General features: G+C 46.9%; 2 protein-coding genes across 13 annotated transcripts in view; one reads left to right on the top strand and one right to left on the bottom strand.

Moving 5' to 3' along the window:
• odad4 (outer dynein arm docking complex subunit 4) overlaps nt 1-5,149 on the bottom strand; it is a 90,527-nt gene extending 85,378 nt beyond the window's left edge. For 2 of the 12 annotated variants that reach the window (XM_085966115.1, XM_085966113.1), the window contains exon 1: nt 2,459-3,240. In XM_085966115.1, coding sequence (XP_085822241.1) covers nt 2,459-2,581 — 123 coding nt within the window. In that variant the 5' untranslated portion in view covers nt 2,582-3,240. Of the gene's footprint in view, nt 1-2,458; nt 3,261-4,167 lie in introns of those variants that run through there. The other 10 variants (XM_085966116.1, XM_085966110.1, XM_085966111.1 and 7 more) reach the window with 10 other exon arrangements.
• Nucleotides 5,150-10,088: 4,939 nt separating this feature from the next.
• Nucleotides 10,089-23,050, top strand: part of LOC147100979 (ATP-citrate synthase-like) — a 96,969-nt gene continuing 84,007 nt past the window's right edge. The window contains 1 exon segment of the mRNA XM_085966109.1: nt 10,089-10,177. The gene's annotated coding sequence lies outside the window, so the exon portion shown is untranslated.

Genomic DNA, 23,050 nt, shown 5'->3' with positions numbered 1-23,050 from the left:
GCGAATTTAACCTCTGACCCGCCTCCAATCCCGCTCTCTGAGCACCGGCAAAATTCCAGCCAAAGAAACCCAAAGCTGCTCCTTTGTACGGTGTAGATTGATCACCTGTATATAAAGTTCCATATACCCCGCCATCAGCTGTCTCGTGCTTACTGGAAGCATGTCGTTGTGAACCAGAGAAGGAAGGAGGTTGACTAACAGTTGACTCAACAGCTTTCTGTAGCTGAAAGCTGATGACTCGGTGAGTAACTGCATCACCCAATGTAGTACTCATCCACACAGACCAGGAAGGTCTCGGGTTTGGTCCAAGGTAAGTTAGCCAATCCCAGTCAGAGCAGCGGTTGGGACAGCGCGATGGGGCTCAGCACCCTGAATTGTGTGTGTGGGGGGTCTTCTGATCGCTGTGCAGTGACCAACCCCCAGCCCACCACCACCCCCGCCCCTCTGCTGGAAGAACATGGGCGTTGGATGAGTGCCAATGTAGTCCTTGGTTGAACATCTACTGACACTCACTGTGTAGGCTTACACTTCAGAAAGGTCACTTAGCTGAGGTACCAAAACCAAGAGTAAAGCTCTCCCTTCAGGTGAGGATGAAGGAGTGAAAAATAGTTTGGAGGCTGGAGTGGGGTTGTTAAGTCACTTCAAAATGGATATAGGAAAAGAAAGAGGAGAAAAATCCCACCAGGCTGTCCAGGATTCATTGGACAGTGCAGCTCCATGCCCCCACCCCTATCCCCTAACCACTAGTAATGCTAACTCCTGGGGAAAGGGAGATATCTGTGAGCAACTTCATAGGAACATAAGAAATAGGAGCAGGAGTAGACCATTCGGCCCCTCGAGCCTGTTCCGCCATTCAATATGATCATGGCTGATCTTTGACCTCAACTCCACCTTCCCACCCGATCCCCATATCCCTTGATTCCCCTAGATTCCAAAAATCTAGCGATCACAGCCTTGAATATACTCAATGACTCAGCATTCACAGCCCTCTGAGGCAGAGAATTCCACAGATTCACAACCCTCTGAGGGAAGAAATTTCTCATCATCTCAGTCCTAAATGGCCGAGCCCTTATCCTGAGACTGTGACCCCTAGTTCTAGATTCTCCAGCCAGAGGGAAACAACCTCTCAGCATCTACCCTGTCATAGAAACATAGAAAAATAGGAGCAGGAGTAGGCCATTCGGCCCTTTGAGCCTGCTCCGCCATTCAATATGATCATGGCTGATCCTCTATCTCAATACCATATTCCCGCTCTCTCCCCATAGCCCTTGATGCCTTTTGTGTTTAGAAATCTATCTCCTTAAATATATTCAGTGACTTGGCCTCCACAGCCTCCTGAGGCAGAGAATTCCACAGATTCACAACCCTCTGAGTGAAGAAATTTCTCATCATCTCAGTCCTAAATGGCCAAGCCCTTATCCTGAGACTGTGCCCCCTAGTTCTAGATTCTAGGATGTATGAGGAGAGATTGGGTCTATTGGGCTTATACTCGTTGGAGTTTAGAAGAATGAGAGGGGATCTCATTGAAACTTATAAAATTCTGACAGGACTGGACAGATTAGATGCTGGAAGGATGTTCCCGATGGCCGGGGAGTCCAGAACCAGGGGTCACAGTCTAAGGGGTAGGCCATTTAGGACTGAGATGAGAAGGAATTTCTTCACCCAGAGAGTGATGAACCTGTGGAATTCTCTACCACAGAAGGCAGTTGAGGCCAATTCATTAAATAATATTCAAGAAGGAGTTGGATATATTAAGGCTAAAGGGATCAAGGGATATGGGGAGAAAGCAGGGACAGGGTACTGAATTTGGATGATCAGCCATGATCTCATTGAATGGTGGAGCAGGCTCGAGGGGCTGAATGGCCTACTCCTGCTCCTATCTTCTATGTTTCTCCTGCAGTAGAGAATGTCACAGGTTCACCACCCTCTGAGTGAAGAAATTTCTCCTCGTCTCAGTCCTAAATGTCCTACCCTGTATCCTGAGACTGTGACCCCTCGTTCTAGACCCTCCAGCCAGGGGAAATCCCCCTCAGAATCTTAAATGTTTCAATGAGATCACCTCTCTTTCTTCTAAACTCCAGAGAGTACAGGCCCAATCTACACAATCGGGGGAAACTCTCTGAGGCACAACTTCACGGGACCATTGTTACCGGGAGGCTTCACTGGACATTCTACAGTAAGAATTTTGATTCTGGGCAAAAGGTTGCAAGTTGGGAAACGATTCATGGGAACTTGCACCCCACTAAAACTTGCCCCCTCCCCCCAATTCCCCAAGGAACAAAGGACAACCCGGACTGGAAATCACCGCCGTCACAGCTCTCTGCCCCACATTACCTCCCAGACCATTCAAGTTTGTGAAAAAGTACCAGGCTCTTAAAGTTACAACATCCTCAGTGTGCACTGGTTAAACTCGTCAACGTGTTTACTGCCCTCTGGCTGGAGAGCGACTTTAACTTACGTGTGTGTAACTGTGGATGGCCTTTTCATACTCTCCCAGCAAGTACAGCCGGTCTCCCTCCGACTTGTAAGTGAGGAACGAACAGATTGGGCCCGACAAAAGGTCGTCATCGTCGTCAGCCATGTCTCTCTGTCTCTCTATCTCTCTCTGTCTCTGACTCTCTATCTCTCTCTCTCTCTGACTCTCTATCTCTCTCTGTCTCTCTATCTCTCTCTGTCTCTCTCTGACTCTCTATCTCTCTCTGTCTCTGACTCTCTGTCTCTCTATCTCTCTCTCTCTCCCCCTCTCTATCTCTCTCTCTCTGCCTTTCTCTGTCTCTCTCTCTCTCTCCCCCCCCTCTCTATCTCTCTCTCTCTCTCTGCCTTTCTCTCTCTCTCTCTGCCTTTCTCTGTCTCTCTCTCCTTTTTCTCTTTTTCTCTTTCTCTTTCTCTATCTCTCTCTCTGTCTCTCTCTCCCCCCCTCTCTATCTCTGCCTTTCTCTCTCTCTCTCTCTCTCCGGTTGTTGGAATTTAATGCCTGGGCTTCTCGCTGTTACAATCTGTTTGGAATGTAACCAGGTTGTCTCCTAGCAACTCCCTAACAACCGGACGCGGGGCCAGTTCCTTAAAGGGACGCTTCGCCTTCTCGTCAATTTCATTTCTATTTGATGTCAATCGGCTGATGCCAGTATTTTAGAATCACTCCCCCCGGGTGTAAGGGGTCTCTTTTGACCGGGGGTTTGAAGTGCGTTAACTTATTTTCATTCAGTGCTAGTTGATTCAATCGGTTTCATTAAGAACTAAAAAAAAGTTTCACCAAAAAAAGTTGAGAAATCGGTGACCGGAATAAACCTGAGCTGCCGGGGCCTGTTGTAAAACCTCCAACCATCCAATTTAAATGTTGGTGTAATTTTTATAAAGTGCCAAGACAATAGCCTAGGAATTTGCCTGGGGATGTTCAATGCATTCAATGGTGGAATGTCATTAAGAACACTATCGATTTCACACATTAATATCCACAACAATCATTTCTAGGGTTCTATTTAATGCAGAAATTGTTTTATATTTGGTATGTGAGCATATATTCTGTAATAAATGTTATTTCTCCCTTGTGCAGAGAGTGAATCCGGAACCTGGTCCTAGAAATCTGCTACCTCTGATCTGTGATGGAGATAAATTCTCTAGGAATGGGTTAATGAATTGGCACTCTGCAAACACCTTCTTTCACACCCAGCTGATGGACAAATAACAGTCCGACAGACAGTATATAACAGGCTACAAACTACAAATTGGGTTTATTAAGAAATAAAATTAAGCAAAATTCAAATAACAGCAGATAGATAAATCACAGTATTTCACTGAATTTGCAAAATGTGTTACAAAAGAATAACACAGTTTAAAGCCTTATTCAATGCGCTGCAGTATTTTAAACTACCTTTTTCATGGATAACAGTGCAGTGAAAAGGGTCTGAGTGAGCTGGGTAAAAGCTCCTGCATTTATTTCTCTGTCAGCTGAGCTCTGAGCATGAAGTTGTCAAGCAACACCAACACCCGCTACCCAGGCTGAAATGTCTGCTGCAACAGTGTCAGAAATCCCAAACCATTAGCCCTGTCTCCTTCTCACAGCTTGACAATTCAATTCTTAAACAACTTTCTGAACAGACATTGTGTAAAAGGCTATCTGATAGTCCTCTATCCTGAACTAATTAATTGCTAGAAAGAAAGACTTACCTTTCCATAGCACCTTTTACGACCACAGAACATCCCAAAGCTCTTTACAGCCAATGAAGTACTTTTTGAAGTGTAGTCACTGTTGTAATGTAGGAAACGCAGCAGCCAATTTGCACACAGCAAGCTCCCACAAACAGCAATGTGATAATGACCCAATAATCTGTTTTAGTGATGTTGGTTGAGGGATAAATATTGGCCAGGACACCGGGGAGAACTCCGCTACTCTTTGAAATAGTGCCATGGGATCTTTTATGTCTACTTGAGAGGGTAGACGAGACCTCGGTTTTAACATTTCACCTGAAAGATGGCACCTCTGACAGTGCAGCACTCCCTCAGCACTGCACCGGGAGTGTCAGCCTAGATTTTTGTGCTCAAGTCTCTGGAGTGGGACTTGAACCCACAACCTTTTGACTCAGAGGCCAGAGTGTGAGCCACGGCAGATCCAAATGTAGTTGCAACTTGTGAACATAAGGTGTGCAAGTTTCCTCAAATAGATTTAAAGACAAAAAGAGAAGAGGAGGAATTATTTTATCACACTATTTGCACAACTATGAGCCATAGATGGTGGGAGTTCTAATCCAGGTAATGAATTCCATCTGGACTATCTGCACCCAGCAATGCAATAACCAACTTGAAGTGACTGCCAATACAAAAGCAAAATACCACGGATGCTGGAAATCTGAAATAAAAACAGAAAATGTTGGAAATACTCAGCAGGTCAGGCAGCATCTGTGGAGAGAGAAACCGAGTTAACGTTTCAGGTCGATGACCCTTCGTCAGAACTTTAACCTTATACAGTATCTATGTTTCCTTGTTCTGGATCCCTCGATCATTGAAAACATCACTGGATTCCTATTGACTCTGTCCAATCCCTCTATTAAGTTGAAACACTTCTATCAACCACCCTGTAATCTTTGGGTACAGGATCGGGTTTGGTTGTTGTACCCTTCCATGGTCAGTCGCTTGCTGAGACTCATTGCCAAGGCTCAAACATGAAACATTAGCCACTTGGCACAGTACCAGGGGACTGCCGGAGCCCATGGAGCAAGAAGTGAACGCCTTCACAAGGGAAGTTCAAGGGGCAAAATTGGTGAAGAAAAAACTGTGTCCATCGCCATTCTGTGCCAAGAGCGCTAACTCTCAGTGCCACCTACTCATAGAAACATAGAAGATAGGAGCAGGAGTAGGCCATTCGGCCCCTTGAGCCTGCTCCGCCATTCAATGTGATCATGGCTGATCATCCAAATTCATTACCCGGTCCCTGCTTTCTCCCCATACCCCTTGATCCCTTTAGCCTTAAGAAATATATCCAACTCCTTCTTGAATATATTTAATGAATTGGACTCTACTGCCTTCTGTGGTAGAGAATTCCACAAGTTCACCACTCTCTGGGTGAAGAAATTCCTTCTCATTTCTGTCCTAAATGGCATACCCTTTATCCTTAGACTGTGACCCCTGGTTCTGGACTCCCCGACCATCAGGAACATCCTTCCTGCATCTAGTCTGTCCAGTCCTGTCAGAATTTTATAAGTTTCAATGAGATCCCCTCTCATTCTTCTAAACTCCAGCGAGTACAAGCCCAATCGATCCAACCTCTCCTCATACGTCATTCCTGCCATCCCAGGTATCAGCCTGGTGAATCTTCGCTGAACTCCTTCCATGGCAAGAACATCCTTCCTCAGATAAGGCGACCAAAACTGCACACAATACTCAAGATGTGGTCTCACCAAGGCCCTGTACAACTGCAGCAAGACATCCTTGTTCCTGTACTCCAAGCCTCTCGCTACGAAGGCCAATATACCATTTGCCTTCTTAACCGCCTGCTGCACCTGCATGCTTACCTTCAGCGTCTGGTGCACAAGGACACCCAGGTCTTGTTGCACTTCCCCTTCGCCCAATCTATTGCCATTCAGATAATAATCTGCCTTCCTGTTTTTGCCACCAAAGTGGATAACCTCACATTTATCCACGTTATATTGCATCTGCCATGCTTCTGCCCAATCACCCAACCTGTCCAAATCATCCTGGAGTTTCTCGGCATCCTCCTCACAGCACACACGCCCACCTAGCTTTGTGTCGTCTGCAAATTTGGAGATATTACATCTAGTTCCCTCGTCTAGATCATTAATATATATTGTGAATAGCTGGGGTCCAAGGACCGATCCCTGCGGTACCCCACTAGTCACTGCCTGCCACTCGGAAAAAGACCTGTTTACTCCAACTCTTTGCTTTCTGTCTGCCAACCAGTTCTCTATCCAAGTCAATACCTTGCCCCCAATCCCATGTGCCTTAACTCGTGCAATACGTTGGTACACCATATACAGGTCCACCAGCAACTCCCTGCCAGGGGTTTTCAGTTCCAACTTTTGTTTTTCTGAATTTTTAATGCTGAACAAAAAAAAAATCACATTTATAAACACAATGTGGAGTCAGGAGGAACGAGTTAGGAATTTGCCACAGTCTCCTTTATTTAAGCAATAAATGCTGAAGTAAATCTTTCACGAGTAGGTATTAAAGGTGTGACATTGCACAGAATACTGAACGGGTCAAACAGTCTGAGCTTCATAATAAAAATACAATTCAAAAACATGAGAAAGCAACGAAAACAAGGCCATTCAGGCTATTAAACCCACTCCTTCCACAGACTTTGAAAATCTACCCTATCATAGCCTCTACCCATCCATTCAATCTGCTCCAAATAGATTTATTGTAGAATATGAAACATTGCAGGCAGCTATTGTGCAAAAACTAAATATACTGAACGAGCAATCATTCCTTAAGCCCTAACATGCCTCTGTGACACAGCGTATAGAGCATTTATTCATTATTGCAGAGTTCACACATCCTCTGGTATTGTTCCCCTCTCAGACCCCTGCCCTTTAGAAAGTTCCTGGCTTTCATTCAACACCATGGTAAGATGAAACTCCCCATGTGAAAGATCATGGACACAAACCTCCCTACCGACCAATTGACCTGATGTAGAGCTCTGTATGGGAGTAGTTTACTGATTTATTTTTGTTCTCCACCTCTGTTTGCTTTTCTCGAAATGCTGAATTTTCTGGCAGGATGGTGAGTGACTGTCTAGAAACTGCATTTCATAATATATCATTATTGCAATGCGGAGCACTCCGGCAGATTGCACCACTTAGCAGAGGTCACCTGTCAGGTGAGTAGTACCACATCATGGTCTGACAGTGGCTGCGCGGTGTGCTGACTGTTGTTGACCTTGAGGACCAGTGCCAGGCTCCAATGATGTGCTGGCATCATCATTTTCCCCCCTCCTTCAATTCTAAAGGCAGTGACCCTTGCTGGTTCTCACCTGATGTCAACATATGCAGTTGCCAACAGTGGTAAATGGATAATGATCAGGAACAGCAACTCCTGCTGTGCCTTTATTTCTAGAGGTACTAAGCTCCATTGTAGCACTCCCACTGCTGAGATGAACTAACACAGTACAGGCCAGGAATGGAACCTGAGGTCTTTGGATCTATTAGAGCTCGGTACCAGAGTGGGCAGTGTACTCGCTGAGAGACCATGGAGATCTCCCCAATAAAGATTCAAATACAAAACCTTTTTCAAAAGCAGCTCTGAGCTATTTCCATAAGTGGGATATTTTAGTAAATATTAAGGTATAAAACCATGTCTTTCCTCAACCCAACTTAGAGAAGGTTTCCACAAGGTTTCAAACATTGTTAGGAAGCATTTTTAGGAAGGACAGAAAGTTAAAAGAAGCTTTAAAGAACTTTTGAAGCAGTTCAGCAAAAAGTAGAGATTGTTAAGTAAAAGTTGGCAGATTAAGAGATTATGGGGGAGAAATTCAGTGGGTTAGCGCCCCCGGGAGGCGATGACGGGGCATTAACATCTTACCGCCCGGGTGCAGTGAGATGAACGACTCCCGCGAACTTCGGTGAGAGGTTTGTGCCACGATCTCCTCCACCCGGAGATCATGACGTCATTGCCGTGCGCATCGCCCTGGACCCGAAGTTCGGTTCCACCCCCTGCAGCCGGGCGATGACACCGAAGGCTGCAGGAGGCGTTGATCGGGAGGCCGGGCATTTTGGGGGCAAAAGTTAAAGGGGAGATTGCCGAGGTCTGTACCTACATTTCTGCTGGAATGTGCGGGGCTGATCGGGCCGCATTGCGGCCGCCGCCGGGGACCAGCTAACTGGTCCCAATGCAGAGCCTGCAGCGATAGCCCTTCCCTTTAAGGGAGGGAAGGAGCCTCGGAACGCAGCAGTGCTGCACCACTACCACCCCGCCTGCATCCTTTAGCGCTCCAGGAAGGAAGTGGAACGCTTGATTTAGTGCTCCACTTCCTTCCTGGAGTGCTAAAACCCAATTTTTTAAATGTTTAATTGAGTAGCAGTAAAACTTTTATCTCTGAATTTAGACAATAAAGTAACAGTAATAGTACATTCAACATTTGGTAAACTAGGATGAGAAGACAATGATACAGACAGCAACTTGCCAGAGACATCCCCAGAGGTGGAACAGAGCATCCCAGAAGAATGCACTACTGCAGCAGTTAGCCTACTAAAAGGAAGAGTTCATGGGGGAAAAGTTGGGTTGCTTTGCACCTCCCGTTAGCGCCCCCGGGGGGCGTTAACAGGGTGCACAGCCCCTAGCATCCGGACACGGCGCCACTAACGCCTCCCACGAAATTCAGCGGGAGGTTGGTGGCGGTAGCTGGTAGCGCCCCGCGGGGCTGCGCTGCCAACAATGACTTCATCACCGTGCGCAGCGCCCCACTCGCACCCCGGCTGCAACCTTGGGTCGCACCCTGGACCTATCGCCGGATGTTATGTCCGACAGGGTCAGGGTGGCGTTTCTGCAGCCGCGGCGGTGCTACCTAAAGGGCAGGTGTCGGCCGACTGCCAACAACTGCCCCCTTCCCTTTTTTCTTCGGGGTGCTGGCTGCGATCGCTCAGCCCGGCACTCCGGCTGTTTTCCTGGCACCCTGCTCCCCGGTGCTCCAGCAGGGCTCCAGTGCGTGCAGCGCTAGGCCCCTCCTTTAATCAGGGGAGGGAGGCCTGCAATGACGTGGTGTTACGTGCCAACGCATGTGGCGCTGTTGCACGTAGCGCCACGAAATTCTCTGGTAGCGCCCCAAGAAGGAAGGGGTGCGCTTCCAGTAGCGCCCCACCTCTTGCTTGGGGCGCTACTACTTAATTTACAGCGCAGGCGCGCTAACATTTCGGGGCGCTAAACGTTAGCACCCCAAAGGGGGCACCACCGAATTTTCCCCCCAATATGTTTTATCTTCATCTTTCAGTGCGGTATCTTAAAAAAAGAACTTGCATTTCTACAGCCCTTTCATGACCTCAGGACATTCCAAAGCACTTCACCGCCAATGAGGCACTATTTGAAGTGTAGGCACTTGTAATGTAGAAAATGCGGCAGCCAATTTGCGCACAGCAAGCTCCCACAAACAGTGATCTGATAATGAGCAGATAATCTGTTTTAGTGATGTTGGTTGAAGGATTAATATTGGCCCCAGGACACCGGGGAGAACTCCCCCGTTGTTCAAAATAGTGCCATGAGGGCAGACCGGGCCTGGGTTTAACGTCTCATCCAAAAGACGGCACCTCCGACAGTGTCAGCCTGGATCATGTGCTCAAGCTCTGGAGTGGGGGGGTGAATACTCAAGGTGTACTGTCATCTTGGACACTGAATATAGTTGTGTAGTCATTAAGCAAAACCCAGCTGAGCCTGACGCTGGCCCGCAGGGAGAAAAAGACTACAGCTCCCAGCATGCAGCGCTCCGGACTGCGCGCATGCGCATTGGGGAGGGGGTGTGGAGGAGGCGGGGCGGGCGTTCACGTGTTTTGGTGGCAGCCAATGGGCAGGCTGGCGGACGTTGACGTGATGTTGGAACAGCCAATGGGAGGTGGCTGGCGGGCTTTCACGTGATGGGGCGGCAACCAACGGGCGGGCGGTCGGCAGAGGCTGAGGCGAGAGGCGCGGCCCGGCTCAGAGCGCCGGGAGTCGGTGTCCGGAGCGGCTGCAACGGGTGAGTTGACGCGGTGGCGGGGTAATCAGCGGCTAGCAAGTGGTGCCGGGTTTGGCCGGCCGGGCGTCTGAGGCGAGCTCTCCTCCCCCGGGGGCCTAGCGTGAGATCGAAGCCTGGGGCTGGCGTGGCTGCAGCCCCCGGCCCGAGGAGCAGCCGCTTCCCTCTGCCTCACTCGGGGGCTGGGTAGAAACCAGCCTCCGTGCAGCCTGACCATAAAATCAGTGTGTCTGGGCCCAGCAGCTCCGGTCAGGTTGATCTGAAAATCCCCTGATCATTTTCAATTGACAATGTTGAAGGTGGCGGGACAGGTTGAGAAAGTGGCTAGAAAAGCATACGGGATCCTGGGCTTCATAAATAGAGGCAGATACAAAAGCAAGGAAGTTATGATGAACCTTTATAAAACACTGGCTCGGCCTCAACTGGAGCATTGTCAAATTCTGGGCATCACACTTTAGGAAGAATGTAAAGACCTTAGAGAGGGTGCAGAAAAGATTTACGAGAATGATTCCAGTGATGAGGGACTTCAGTGATGTGGCTAGACTGGAGAAGCTGGGGTTGTTCTCCTTGGAACAGAGAAGGTTAAGAGGAGATTTGATAGAGGTGCTCAAAATCATGAGGGGTCTGGGCAGAGTAGATAGTGAGAAATTGTTCCCATTGGCGGAAGGGTCGAGAACCACAGGACGCAGATTTAAGGTGATTGGGAAAAGATCCAAAAGCAACAGGAGGAAAATCTTTTTTACACAGTGAGTGGTTATGATCTGGACTGCACTGCCTGAAAGAGTGGTGGCGGCAGATTCAATCGTGGCTTTCAAAATGGATAAGTACCTGAAGGAAAAACATTTGTAGGGCTACGGGGAAAGGGTGGGGAAGTGGGATGACCTGAAGTGCTCTTGCAGAGAGTTGGCATGGGCTCGACAGGCTGAATGGCGGCCTCCTGTGCTGTAACTAGTCTATGATTATTTTCTAGGGGAGTTGGATATATACTGGAAAATGTGCATGGCAATGGGGAAAACAGCAAGGGGAATGGGACTACTCGGAAAGCTCTTTCAAAGAGCTGGCACAGGCATGATGGGCCAAATTGCCGTCTCCTGTGCCACTCCAGGGACTTGAGCACATATAGCTAGTACTGATGGAGTGCTGCACTGTCTGAGTGTGCTGTCTCTTGGATGAGATGTTAAACCGAGGCCCCGTCTGCTCTGTCAGGTGGATGTAAAAGATCCCATGGCCACTATTTCAAAGAGCAGGGGAGGTATCCCCGGTGTCCTGGCCATATAGTGCCTTTCACGACCACCGGACATCTCAAAGCGCTTTAGTTAAGTGCATTTGAAGTAGTGAGAAATGCTGCAGCCAATTTGCGCACAGCAAGCTCCCACAAACAGCAATGTGATAATGACCAGATCTGTTTGTGATGTTAGTTGAGGGATAAATATTGGCCAGGACACTGGGGAGAACTCCCCTGCTCCTCTTCAAAATAGTGCCATTGGATCTTTTACATCCACCTGAGAGCAGACGGGGCCTCGGTTTAACGTCTCATCCGAAAGACAGCACCTCCGACAGTGCACACTCCCACTGCATTGCAGTGTCAGCCTAGCTTAATGTGACCAAGTCCCTGGAATGGGATCTGAATCCACAACCTTCTGACTCAGAGGTGAGTGTGCTACCAACTGGGCCACAGCTGACACTATAAAAAGTACTTGGATATGCACTTGAAGTGCTGTAACCTACAGGGCTACGGACCAAGAGCTGGAAAGTGGGATTCGGCTGGAGAGCTCTTTTTCAGCCGGCAGACACAATGGGCCGAATGGCCTCCTTATGTACCGTAAATTACTATGATTCTATTGTGTCCTGGGCCAATATTCATCCCTCAACCAAATCATTAAAACAGATTATCTGGTCATTATTATATTGCTGCTTGCGGGACCTTGCTGTGCGCAAATTGCCTGCTGTGGTTCCTAAATTACAACAGTGACTGCACTTCAAAAAGTAAGGCACTTTGGGATGTCCAGGGCTCGTGAAAGGTGTTATATAAATGCCAAGTCTTTTTGGTTAGTGTAAGGGTTAAAATGATAGTCGAGTGATGCTTTGTAATCTGGGTTCTTTGTGTCATAAACAAGCAGCTGTCTGTGCAAAGAGACTGGATCAATATTTTCAGATGCTAGCTCATCCTGTTTATAAAAAAAAAAGTATGTATAGTGAAATAATCTGATCAGCGATGGGTCTGAAGTATCAGAAACCATGTGCAGGTAAGAAACAAAAGGATGGTTCGTGTATGTTTCTGGCACAGGATATTGGTTCAGTAAACTTGCATCGCGTGGGTATATCTTAGGAGAGTGTTTTTTGTTTGGAATCGAACATGTTTTATGCTATACAGAATGCACTTAAAATATATACATTTTCCCCATTAGTTTACTGTGGGCTTTGTTTGTAGTTGGTGTTATCAGCTGCTTAGCAGCAAGATTGATCTCAAATATCAAGGTGCGACATAAACTTTTTTTCCTTCATGGGATGTGGGCATCGCTGGCAAGGCCAGCATTTATTGCCCACCCCGAATTGCCCTCGAAGGTGGTGTGAGCTATCGCCTTGAACTGCTGCAGTCACGCGCTTTGATACAACTGAGTGGCTCGCTCGGCCATTTAAGAGGGCAGTTAAGAGTCAGGGATATGGGGAGAAAGCAGGGACAGGGTACTGAATTTGGATGATCAGCCATGATCTCATTAAATGGCGGAACAGGCTCAAGGGGCCGAATGGCCTACTCCTGCTCCTATCTTCTATGTTTCTATACACGCATAGATATATGGGGGTGCTTGGTGGGCCTGAATATTTTGCATCTCACTTTACAATATCGGGTACACCGGGCTAGCTACTTGAACCAGTGGAGTTTAATGATTTTCCCAGTTTTAACATCAAGATTGAACGGCTTTTGAAAAGGTCACAATTTCTCTTCAGCTGTCCCTGGAGACGCACACCATTCCTCAGCCCCTCTATATGGAGGAAAGTAATTAAAAACTGCTCCTGTGCCTAAATAGTGTTAACGGAACCTGTTGAACTCCCAATTGCTTGCAAGGGATTTTTGGTCACCGATTTAAACACAGCCCAAGTTAGTCACAGGGCTGGATTCTCTGCAGGTTTTTTGGTAGCTTGAAGCACCGCAGCAGTTTATACGGCCCACTGCCCCGCCACTGACATGCAGCCGACCAGGGCCACTGGGAGCATACTCAAGGCCATGGGGAACCTGACTTGCCCGTTGGTACCCAGTACAACATTTCCAACTCCGTGCTCTCAGCTCAGTTTAGCGGCAGAAACAGCAGCCACTGATGGTTAGAGCAGAGGGATTGTCGAAAGGAGGAGAGGCGTGTAAGTGGGTATACATGGCTTTTAATAACTATTAATCTGAGGGGGAGGGAAGGTTCGGAAAGAAAATATAGGGACAATATTACAGTAATATTGCTGGTCTTGTTTTAGTAATTTAATGTAATTTCCCATTTCACAGTACAGAATTTGAAAAACAAAACAAGTCAGCCAGATTTTCCTGGACCTGTTGCCAGTATAAAGGTTAGAGGCTGACTTTTTTTCGTTCCTGGGATGTGGGCGTCGCTGGTAACGCCAGCATTGGTTGCCCATCCCTAATTGCCCTCGAAGCTGGTGATGAACTGCTGCAGTATTTCTTTCTTTGTAGTGGTTGGGTACAGCGGAGTGGCTCGCTCGGCCATTTCAGAGGGCAGTTAAGAGTCAACCACATTGCTGTGGGTCTGGAGTCACGTATAGGCCAGACCAGGTAAGGACGACAGATTTCCTTCCCTAAAGGGCATTAGTGAACCAGATGGGTTTTGGTTTTTACAACGCTGTAGTTTAATGGTCACCATTACTGATGCTAGCTTTTAATTCCAGATTTATTTAATTAACTGAATTTAACTTTGGGATTTGAGCTCGTGTCTCCGGTCCATTAGTCCAGGCTTCTGCATTACTAGCCCAGTAACAACCACTGCTACCGTTCCCGTCAGAGTGGGAATTGCAGTGGGTGCTCATCACTGCACTAATTGTAGGTGACGCAATATGTGTTTTATTTGAGAAACACGCTCATGTAGAAATAATTACTTGTTGTGAAACAGTAGTTTTTGTTATGTCACTGCTGTTCCATTGCAGAACTGACCAGATAGCTGCCAAGTGAAGTATGATCAACTTTAGTCAGTGGAAAAATAAACCTTGCATCGTGGCAGGCTGTGACCTTTTGTTCTTGATATTGTATGCAACCAGTGCTGTGGACCCAGTAAACTGGGTGGATTCCAGTGTTCGGTGCCTGGGCACCGTATGGGACTGCTACCAGTGGCTCTGCAATACAAAAGGGGATGGATATCTGCTAAGAAAGAAAGACTTGCATTTACATAGCGCCTTTCACAACCACCGGATGTCCCAAAGTGCTTTACAGCCAATGAAGTACTTTTTAGTGATGTTGATTGAGGGATCAATATTGGCCCCAGGACACCGGGGAGAACTCCCCTACTCTTCTTCGAAATAGTGCCTGTGGGATCTTTTACGTCCACCTGAGAGCAGACGAGGCCTCAGTTTAATGTCTCATCTGAAAGACGGCATCCCCGACAGTGCAGCATTCCCTCAGTACTGCACTGGGAGTGTCGTCCTAGATTTTTGTGCTCAAGTCTCTGGAGTGGGACTTGAACTCCGAGGAGAGAGTGCTACGGCTGACTGTCAGGGTGTTTCCTGGTTCTTCCAGGGTCAGATCGTACCTGAAATGCTGACCCTTTTAAAATAAAATATACAGCTGTTGCTGTGGGGGGAGTTGGCACTCGTTGCTTGCTTTGAATTGTTTGCTGCCCGAAGGCGGCTTTGCTTTCCTTGTTGCTTCTGCGAGTATTCAGTGTTTCTTGAATTTTTATTGTATAAAACTATGTGCAGCAGCTGGTTGCTCCACGATCCTGTTGGAGTGAAATGTGCCTTAGTCTATTTCTATTTTTAGGTATGTGTAAGCCACCAAACCAGTGCCACTTTATTCAATATTGGAGCTGTCCGTGAACCAGAAGAAATTGTTAACTTGCCTTTGTAAAAGTTTCCTTTTTTATTGTCAAGGGTTGATTGATGTGCATATTACTGTACTATATAAAGGGGCTAGAAATAATGGGGAGGCTGCGAATATCCTGCTAGTACACGACACTAGAAATAATGGGGAGGCTGCGAATATCCTGCTAGCACACGACACTAGAAATAATGGGGAGGCTGCGAATATCCTGCTAGCACACGACACTAGAAATAATGGGGAGGCTGCGAATATCCTGCTAGTACACGACACGACACTAGAATTGTCGGCTCTTCCCATTGATTTTGATCCCACGGCAATATCGACAGCAAAAAGCAGTTGTTCTAAATGGTTCCGATGATTTTATGAAATCGCCAACTTCTTGTTTTATCTCGCAGTCTCCTCCCTCGCATGTAACCTGGAAAAGCTGCATAAATGCCGTGGCTACAAGAGCAGTTCAGGGGCTTGGTATTCTGCGGCGAGTGGCTCGCCTCCTGACTCCCAAAGCCCCTCCACTGCCTACAAGGCACAAGCCAGGAGTGTGCTGGGATTCTGTCCACTTGTCTGAATCCAGGAGAGTATTCCATCACACTCCTGGCTTGTGCCTTGTAAGTGGTGGAGGGGCTGAGGGGCTTTGGGACTCGACAGCACTCAACTTGACACTATCCAGGATAAAGCAGTCTGGTTTGGGTGGCTCTCTACCAGTTTAAACATTCACTCCCTCCACCACCGGCGCACCGTGGCTGCAGTGTGTACCATCTACAAGATGCACTGCAGCAAGTCGTCTTCGACAGCACCTCCCAAACCCGCGACCTCTACCACCTAGAAAACAAGGGCAGCAGATGCATGAGAACACCACCACCTCCAAGTCACACACCATCCTGACTTGGACATATATAGTCGCTGGGTCTAAATCCTGGAATTCCCTCCCTAACAACATCATGAGAGCACCTTCACCACACAGACTACAGCGATTCAAGAAGGCCCACCACCAGTGTTTGCTTTAAGCCGCGGCTCCAAGCAGCGTTCTGGAGCTGCCGCACAGCCGACTTTTAAAAAGAAAAACCGTGCATGAGCCGGATTTTGAATGGGCTGCACAGCCTGTTAAAGGGGCCGCGCGGCCCAAAAACAAATTGGAAGGAACATTGCCCACTGCCACCTTTTTTCAGGGGCAGCTAGGGATGGGCAATAAATCCTTACCTTGCCAATGATGCCCACGTCCCGAAGAATGATTAAAAAATGGACCAGTGCAGTGTTCCTTTTTTAAGCTTCCTTCTTGTGTTTGTTTGTTCCTTGCTCTGCATTTCTCTCTTCCCTTCCCTCCTCAGAGATGTACTGTAACCCTTCACTCCTGTGATGTGTGACAGCTGATTCAAGGACTCTCCGAGGACGTGGTATTCTGTGTTCAGGAGCCCTGGGACTCTGCCATGATGCCTGTGTGCTCGGGTGCCTGGTCTGTAGCTCTCGTTTTTCCCTGTGGATAGTACTGGTATCACCGACCCATCCCTTTTTGTACAAGGTCCGAGGATTTGTCAGCAGCTAATTACACTAAACATAGGATCACTCTGTTCTGCAGCCAGTTGCCAGCAGTTTTATATTTACAGTTGTCCCACATCTTGAGAATTGTCAATTTGAAATCCATTTTACAATTTGATTTACATAGACAGAGAATTTGCAGCACAGAAGCAGGCCATTCGGGTTTGAAATGTTAAGCTTGGCAAGTGTTAACCATGTGTGTGTCCCTGCTACATTTTGTTTTAAATTCCCGTGCCGATCACTTAAAGTATTTCCCCCCAGCTCGTATTGTTACTCTGATGTGTCACTGGGATTTCACTGAAATGCAACAGTGGGTGTTTACTATGTTTACCATGTGTCCATCTGAACTAAGAAATGGTACAATTATATAAATCCTAAATTAAACCAGAAAATGCTGTGAACACTCAGCGAGTCAGGCAACATCTGTGGAACTTGGAAGGTAGGGTTAATCTTTTTGGTCATTGAGCTGTTGTCAGACGAGCTATAGATCCTTTGCTTCCAATTGTGGGTTGTGTCTGGAGAGAGCATTTTGAGCTCTAACATTAGGCTGCGGTACTGGTCTGTCTCTGGGGGTGGGAGTAATTTAATGGGATGGATTGAAGCCTGCCAGCTGCAACGTGTATTGATTCCCCCCCCCCCCCCCCCCCCCCAAATGTAATTGGTGTGGGGCTAGAGTTTGGAAGTCTAGTTAGTTTGGTGTCTCAACATGTACTAAAGCATATAACTAATTTGTACTTGTACTAACCAAATCGTTGGAACTGGAGAGCAGCAGTTAAGCTGTTTTGATCAACTTAAGAGGAAATTGTATGAACAATTAGAGAATGGGATTTGAATGGATTTCTCCTTGGCTTTGGCCTGTGTCCCTGCTGCTCGGATTCTGCGAGGGCGGATGTAGAGAGAGTGTGGCCTTATGACCAGCCAGCTAAAATCAAAAGCTTGAGGTCTTCTGCCTTCCTAATAATTTCTTGCTTGAAAACAATAAATTGTCATTTAAAAAAAAAAAAAAAATAGCTGATTCATTAAAGTTGAATTGTACCTTTTTTTAAAATATAATTTAGAGCCTGGATTTTGAAAGCTTTAATTCTAGTCTCCTGCACCCTCTCCATTGACTGATGGAAGGTCTTGTCTCTGCGGATGCCCACAGAAGATAATTAATTTCTGTCGTCTCTTGTATTCTTCAGAATAGCTGCCTTTCACCGTTCATTAAAACTGAACTTAAAAGGGAACAAAATGATCATGTTTCCTGCATAAACGTCCCAGCTTGTCTTGGCGCCTTTTACATTGAAACTTTGAAATATACTTAACTGGTTTTTAAAAAATAATTTTTAGGAACCAGTTTCTGGGTGCTGCCATTAATTTGATGTCACAGTTATGTTGATTGGTGAAGTTAGTCAGCCCGTTAGTGGAAAATCAGCTGCTGAATTTCTGGATCTGCTTTTGTCTGTCTGACTTCAGTGCATTACTAACGAAAACCTCACCATAGCTTTCCTTTAAATGAACATTCCCAGCGGCTTCCTAGGATCTACTCCTGACTTAGAGAGTTAACTTTATAAAGGTCCATATCGCTAATGTTTTTGTTGAAGGAATAAACTGATACTGATCTGGGGAAAGTACTTTTTTTTTAAAAAGCTTCATGGGTTGTGTGTGTGTAAAGCTCAGATTGTAGTTTTGGGAGTGTTGGTACTTGGAAGAGAACAGCTGGATTAATCTTTCAGATGGAATCTTAAATGATTAGCTCTTCGCCTAAGACATTAACCTGTCTTCTGTTTCTCATGTTTATTTGATCTGCTCTGCCTATCCAGCATCTGCTGTGTTTTGTTGCAGGTTTGTCGCCTTTCCCTGTTTTATTTCCATCTTGCTGTGCAACAGCATGCTTCCTTTATTGGCTTGGCCTGACCTGACATGACCGGCATTGTCAGTAGCTCCAGCTGCGATGGGCAGCAAAGACTGCCTGGGTCCGGACCTGACACCGCACAACAGACCTCTCTGTGCGTTGGTTAAACACTCGATTCTCTGCTTTATCTATTGACAAATCTCCAAAGTGTGGCATTGCTTAGCTATACAGTATGTTCTTGTTCCCCTTTCCAAAGGAAGTAAATGGCTAATTTCCAAAATAAATGACCTAATTGCATCATTATCTTACTACAGTTGTACTGCCTCCGTTATACTGGCGAGAACTGGGAGGTGTCATAGAGTAATACAGCACGGATAGAGGCCCTTCGGCCCATCGTGTCCATGCCGGCCATCAAGCCCTGTCTAATCTAATCCCATATTCCAGCATTTGGCCCGTAGCCTTGTATGCTATGGCATTTCAAATGCTCATCCAAATGCTTCTTAAATGTTGTGAGGGTTTCTGCCTCCACAACCCTTTCAGGCAGTGAGTTCCAGACTCCAACCACCCTCTGGGTGAAAAAGTTCTTTCTCAAATCCCCTCTAAACCTCCCGCCCTTTACCTTGAATCTATGCCCCCTAGTTATTGACCCCTCTACTAAGGGGAAAAGCTCCTCAGCATCCATCCTATCTATGCCCCTCACAATTTTGTACACCTCAATCATGTCCCCCCTCAGCCTCCTCTGCTCCAAGGAAAACAAACCCAATCTGCCCAGTCTCTCTTCATAGCTGAAGCGCTCCAGCCCTGGTAACATCCTGGTGAACCTCCTCTGCACCCTCTCTAACGCGATCACATCTTTCCTGTAGTGTGGCGACCAGAACTGCACACAGTATTCCAGCTGTGGCCTAACCAGTGTTTTATACAGCTCCATCATAACCTCCTTGCTCTTATATTCTATGCCTCGGCTAATGAAGGCAAGTATCCCATATGCCTTTTTTACCACCTTATCCACCTGTTCCGCCGCCTTCAGGGATCTGTGTACCTGCACACCCAGATCCCTCTGACCCTCTGTCTTGCCTAGGGTCTTTCCCTTCATTGTGTATTCCCTTGCCTTGTTAGACCCCCCAAAGTGCATCACCTCGCACTTTTCCGGGTTAAATTCCATTTGCCACTGTTCCGCCCATCTGACCAACCCATCTATATCGTTCTGCAGACTGAGGCTACCCTCCTCGCTATTTACCACCCTACCAATTTTAGTATCATCCGCGAATTTACTGATCATACCCTTTACATTCATATCCAAGTCATTAATGTAGACCACAAACAGCAAGGGACCCAGCACCGATCCCTGTGGTACCCCACTGGCCACAGGTTTCCAGTCACAAAAACAACCTTCGACCATCACCCTCTGCCTTCTGCCACTAAGCCAGTTTTGTATCCAATGTGCCAAGGCACCCTGGATTCCATGGGCTCTTACCTTCTTGACCAGTCTCCTGTGCGGGACTTTATCGAAGGCCTTACTGAAATCCATGTATACCACATCCACTGCGTTACCCTCATCCACACACCTAGTCACCCCCTCAAAAAATTCAATCAAATTAGTCAGACATGATCTTCCCTTGACAAAGCCATGTTGACTATCCCTGATTAATCCTTGCCTCTCCAAGTGGAGACAAATTTTGTCCCTCAGGATTTTTTCCAGTAATTTTCCTACCACTGATGTTAGGCTCACTGGCCTGTAGTTCCCCGGTTTTTCCCTACTACCCTTCTTGAATAATGGTACTACATTAGCGGTTCTCCAGTCCTCTGGCACATCCCCTGTGGCCAGAGAGGTCCTGAATATATGTGTTAGAGCCCCCGCAATCTCCTCCTTTGCCTCACACAGCAGCCTGGGGTACATTTCATCCGGGCCTGGGGATTTATCCATTTTTAGGCCAGCTAAAACCGCCAATACCTCCTCCCTCTCGATGTTAATATGTTCGAGCATATCACAGTCCCCCCACCCTATTTCTATGTCTACATCGTCCTTCTCCATAGTGAAAACAGATGCAAAAAATTCATTTAGAACCCCTCCTACATCTTCCGGCTCCACACACAGATTGCCACTTTTGTCCCTAATGGGCCCTATTTTTTCCCTAGTTATCCTTTTACCCTTAATATACTTATAAAACATCTTTGGATTTTCCTTTATTTTGCTCGCCAGTGTTATTTCATGGCCCCTCCTTGATCTCCTAATTTCTTTTTTAAGTATCCCCCTGCACTTTTTGTACTCCTCTAGGGCTTCCTCCGTCTTTAGCCTTTTGTATCTACCAAAAGCCCTCCTTTTTTTCCTAATCCATTCCTGTATATCCCCTGACATCCACGGTTCCCTGTGGTTTTTGGAACCACTCTTGACATTTATGGGAACATGTTGCCCTTGTATGATCTCAATCTCCCTTCTGAAAGCCTCCCATTGCTCCGATGCGGATTTTCCTACAAGTAGCTGATCCCAGTCCATTTTGGCCAGATCCTGCCTTATCCTATTAAAATCGGCCTTCCCCCAATTTAGAACCTTTATTTCCGGCCCATCCCTGTCCTTTTCCATGACCACCTTAAATCTTACCATATTATGGTCACTATCACCAAAGTGCTCACCTACTAGCACTTTTTCCACTTGGCCGGCCACATTCCCTAGAATTAGGTCCAGTACCGCCCCCTCTCTTGTAGGACTTTCTACATGCTGGCTCAAAAAGCTCTCCTGGATGCACTTTAAGAATTCTACACCCTCTGAGCCTTTCACACTCTGACTATCCCAGTTAATATTGGGGAAGTTGAAATCCCCCATTATTATTACCCTATTATTTGCACATTTCTCTGAGATTTGCCTACATATCTGTTCCTCTATTTCCCCCTGACTGTTTGGAGGCCTATAGTACACTCCCAGCAAAGTGCTTGCCCCCTTTTTGTTTTTAAGCTCCACCCATATGGCCTCATTAGAGGACCCTGCTAATATATCATCCCTCCTTACTGCAGTAATTGACTCCTTAATTAATATTGCGACACCCCCTCCTCTTATACCTCCCCCTCTGTCTCGCCTGAAGATTCTGTACCCCAATGCCTTCAGTTAATGAAGGAACTGCTTAGTGTAGAGCTGAGCCATTTGGACCAGGAGGTGTCTGGTTCAATTCCGAGCCAGTGCTGAACTCGCTTGGGGTAGCATGTGGGATACGACAAATGACCTTTGCACATGTGGGCAAGGGGATAATGGGCTAAGGTTCTTGCTCCAGATCGCTATTGCCAGATGTTTAACACGAAGAGTTTGTTTCCAGTCCAAAATGCCTTTAGTTGCCAGTAATTATTTTTGAAATGCAATATACAAATGTTCAATCATTGGGATTTCTGGGATTGTCTTGGTAATTCCCCCTCCTGGATCCGAGACTGGTACCATTTTTCCTTTGGTCCAGAAAAGCAATAATTCTGTGCTTGCGTGGCTTGGTTTCAAATGCTAGTCTGGGGGAGGTTTTGCTGCCTCTGCTGTCTGGGTGTGTTTAGAGGCGCTGTATGTGTACGTGGACAACAAAGATTTTGAGCTGTCAGTGTGGAAGGGCATCAAAACTTGGTTCGGGTCAAGGCCCAGTTGCAGTGACCGTTGGCTTTCAGCGTGCCATGTTGATGCCGAATCCTCCTCGTGGCAACAACACATTACAGTGTCGTCCTGTGTCAGTGATTAATGCTCCATTACTCGCGCTGCTGGCCAACCAGTGTTTTTTGACAGCCCGCTCAGCGCTGCGAGGCACTGGCTAACTGCAACCCACAGACACCAGAGTGGAATTATCTTAAGGTGACCACGCAGCTCGAGATCCTGATTATATCAACAACTGATTTTTGCAAGCTTCCTGATCAGTGTTGCACAGAGCAGAGCTGCTTGGCATGTAGTTTGCGAGTCCATGATTATAGTATCACCAATATAGCAGCACTTGTGTGTAGTTGAGGCTGAGCTTGGGGCTGAGTGATGAGCCCGAAACCAGTTTGAACCCTTGAATGTCTGTCTGACTTGGGCACGATTGCTATCACTGAGCCAAGGCTGATGGGTGTATTATTCTAAAAACAAAGTCTGTATAGAAGCTGAAGTGAGAGCTGCTGTCCTGGGCAGTGGGACATGGTATACAGAAATTGTGCTTCTAAGGTTGTTAGCCAACCCCTGGAGTGGCCGCACGTTCATGTGTCCTTTGTTCTTATAGTACACCTATCAGCCTTGGCTCAGTGGTGGCATTTGTACCTCTGAGTCAGGCATTCATGGGTTCAAGTTCTACTCTAAAGACAAGCGCATAATATAGGCTGACACTTCAGTGCTAAAATCTCTCCTTTTTCGGATGGGATGCTAAACCGAGGCCCTGTCTGCCCTCTGGGGTGACTTAAAAGATCCCACAGCCCTATTTCAAGGAAGAGCTGGGGAATTCTCCCAGTGTCCTGGCATATAAAAGGGAGATTACAAAAT

Source organism: Somniosus microcephalus, chromosome 24 (genome assembly GCF_052327205.1).
Source record: "Somniosus microcephalus isolate GS21.2 chromosome 24, FLI_Smic_1.0, whole genome shotgun sequence".
Classification (NCBI taxonomy): Eukaryota; Metazoa; Chordata; class Chondrichthyes; order Squaliformes; family Somniosidae; genus Somniosus; species Somniosus microcephalus.
Note: the sequence above shows the minus strand (reverse complement) of the source record. Positions and strands in the feature narration are given on the sequence as shown.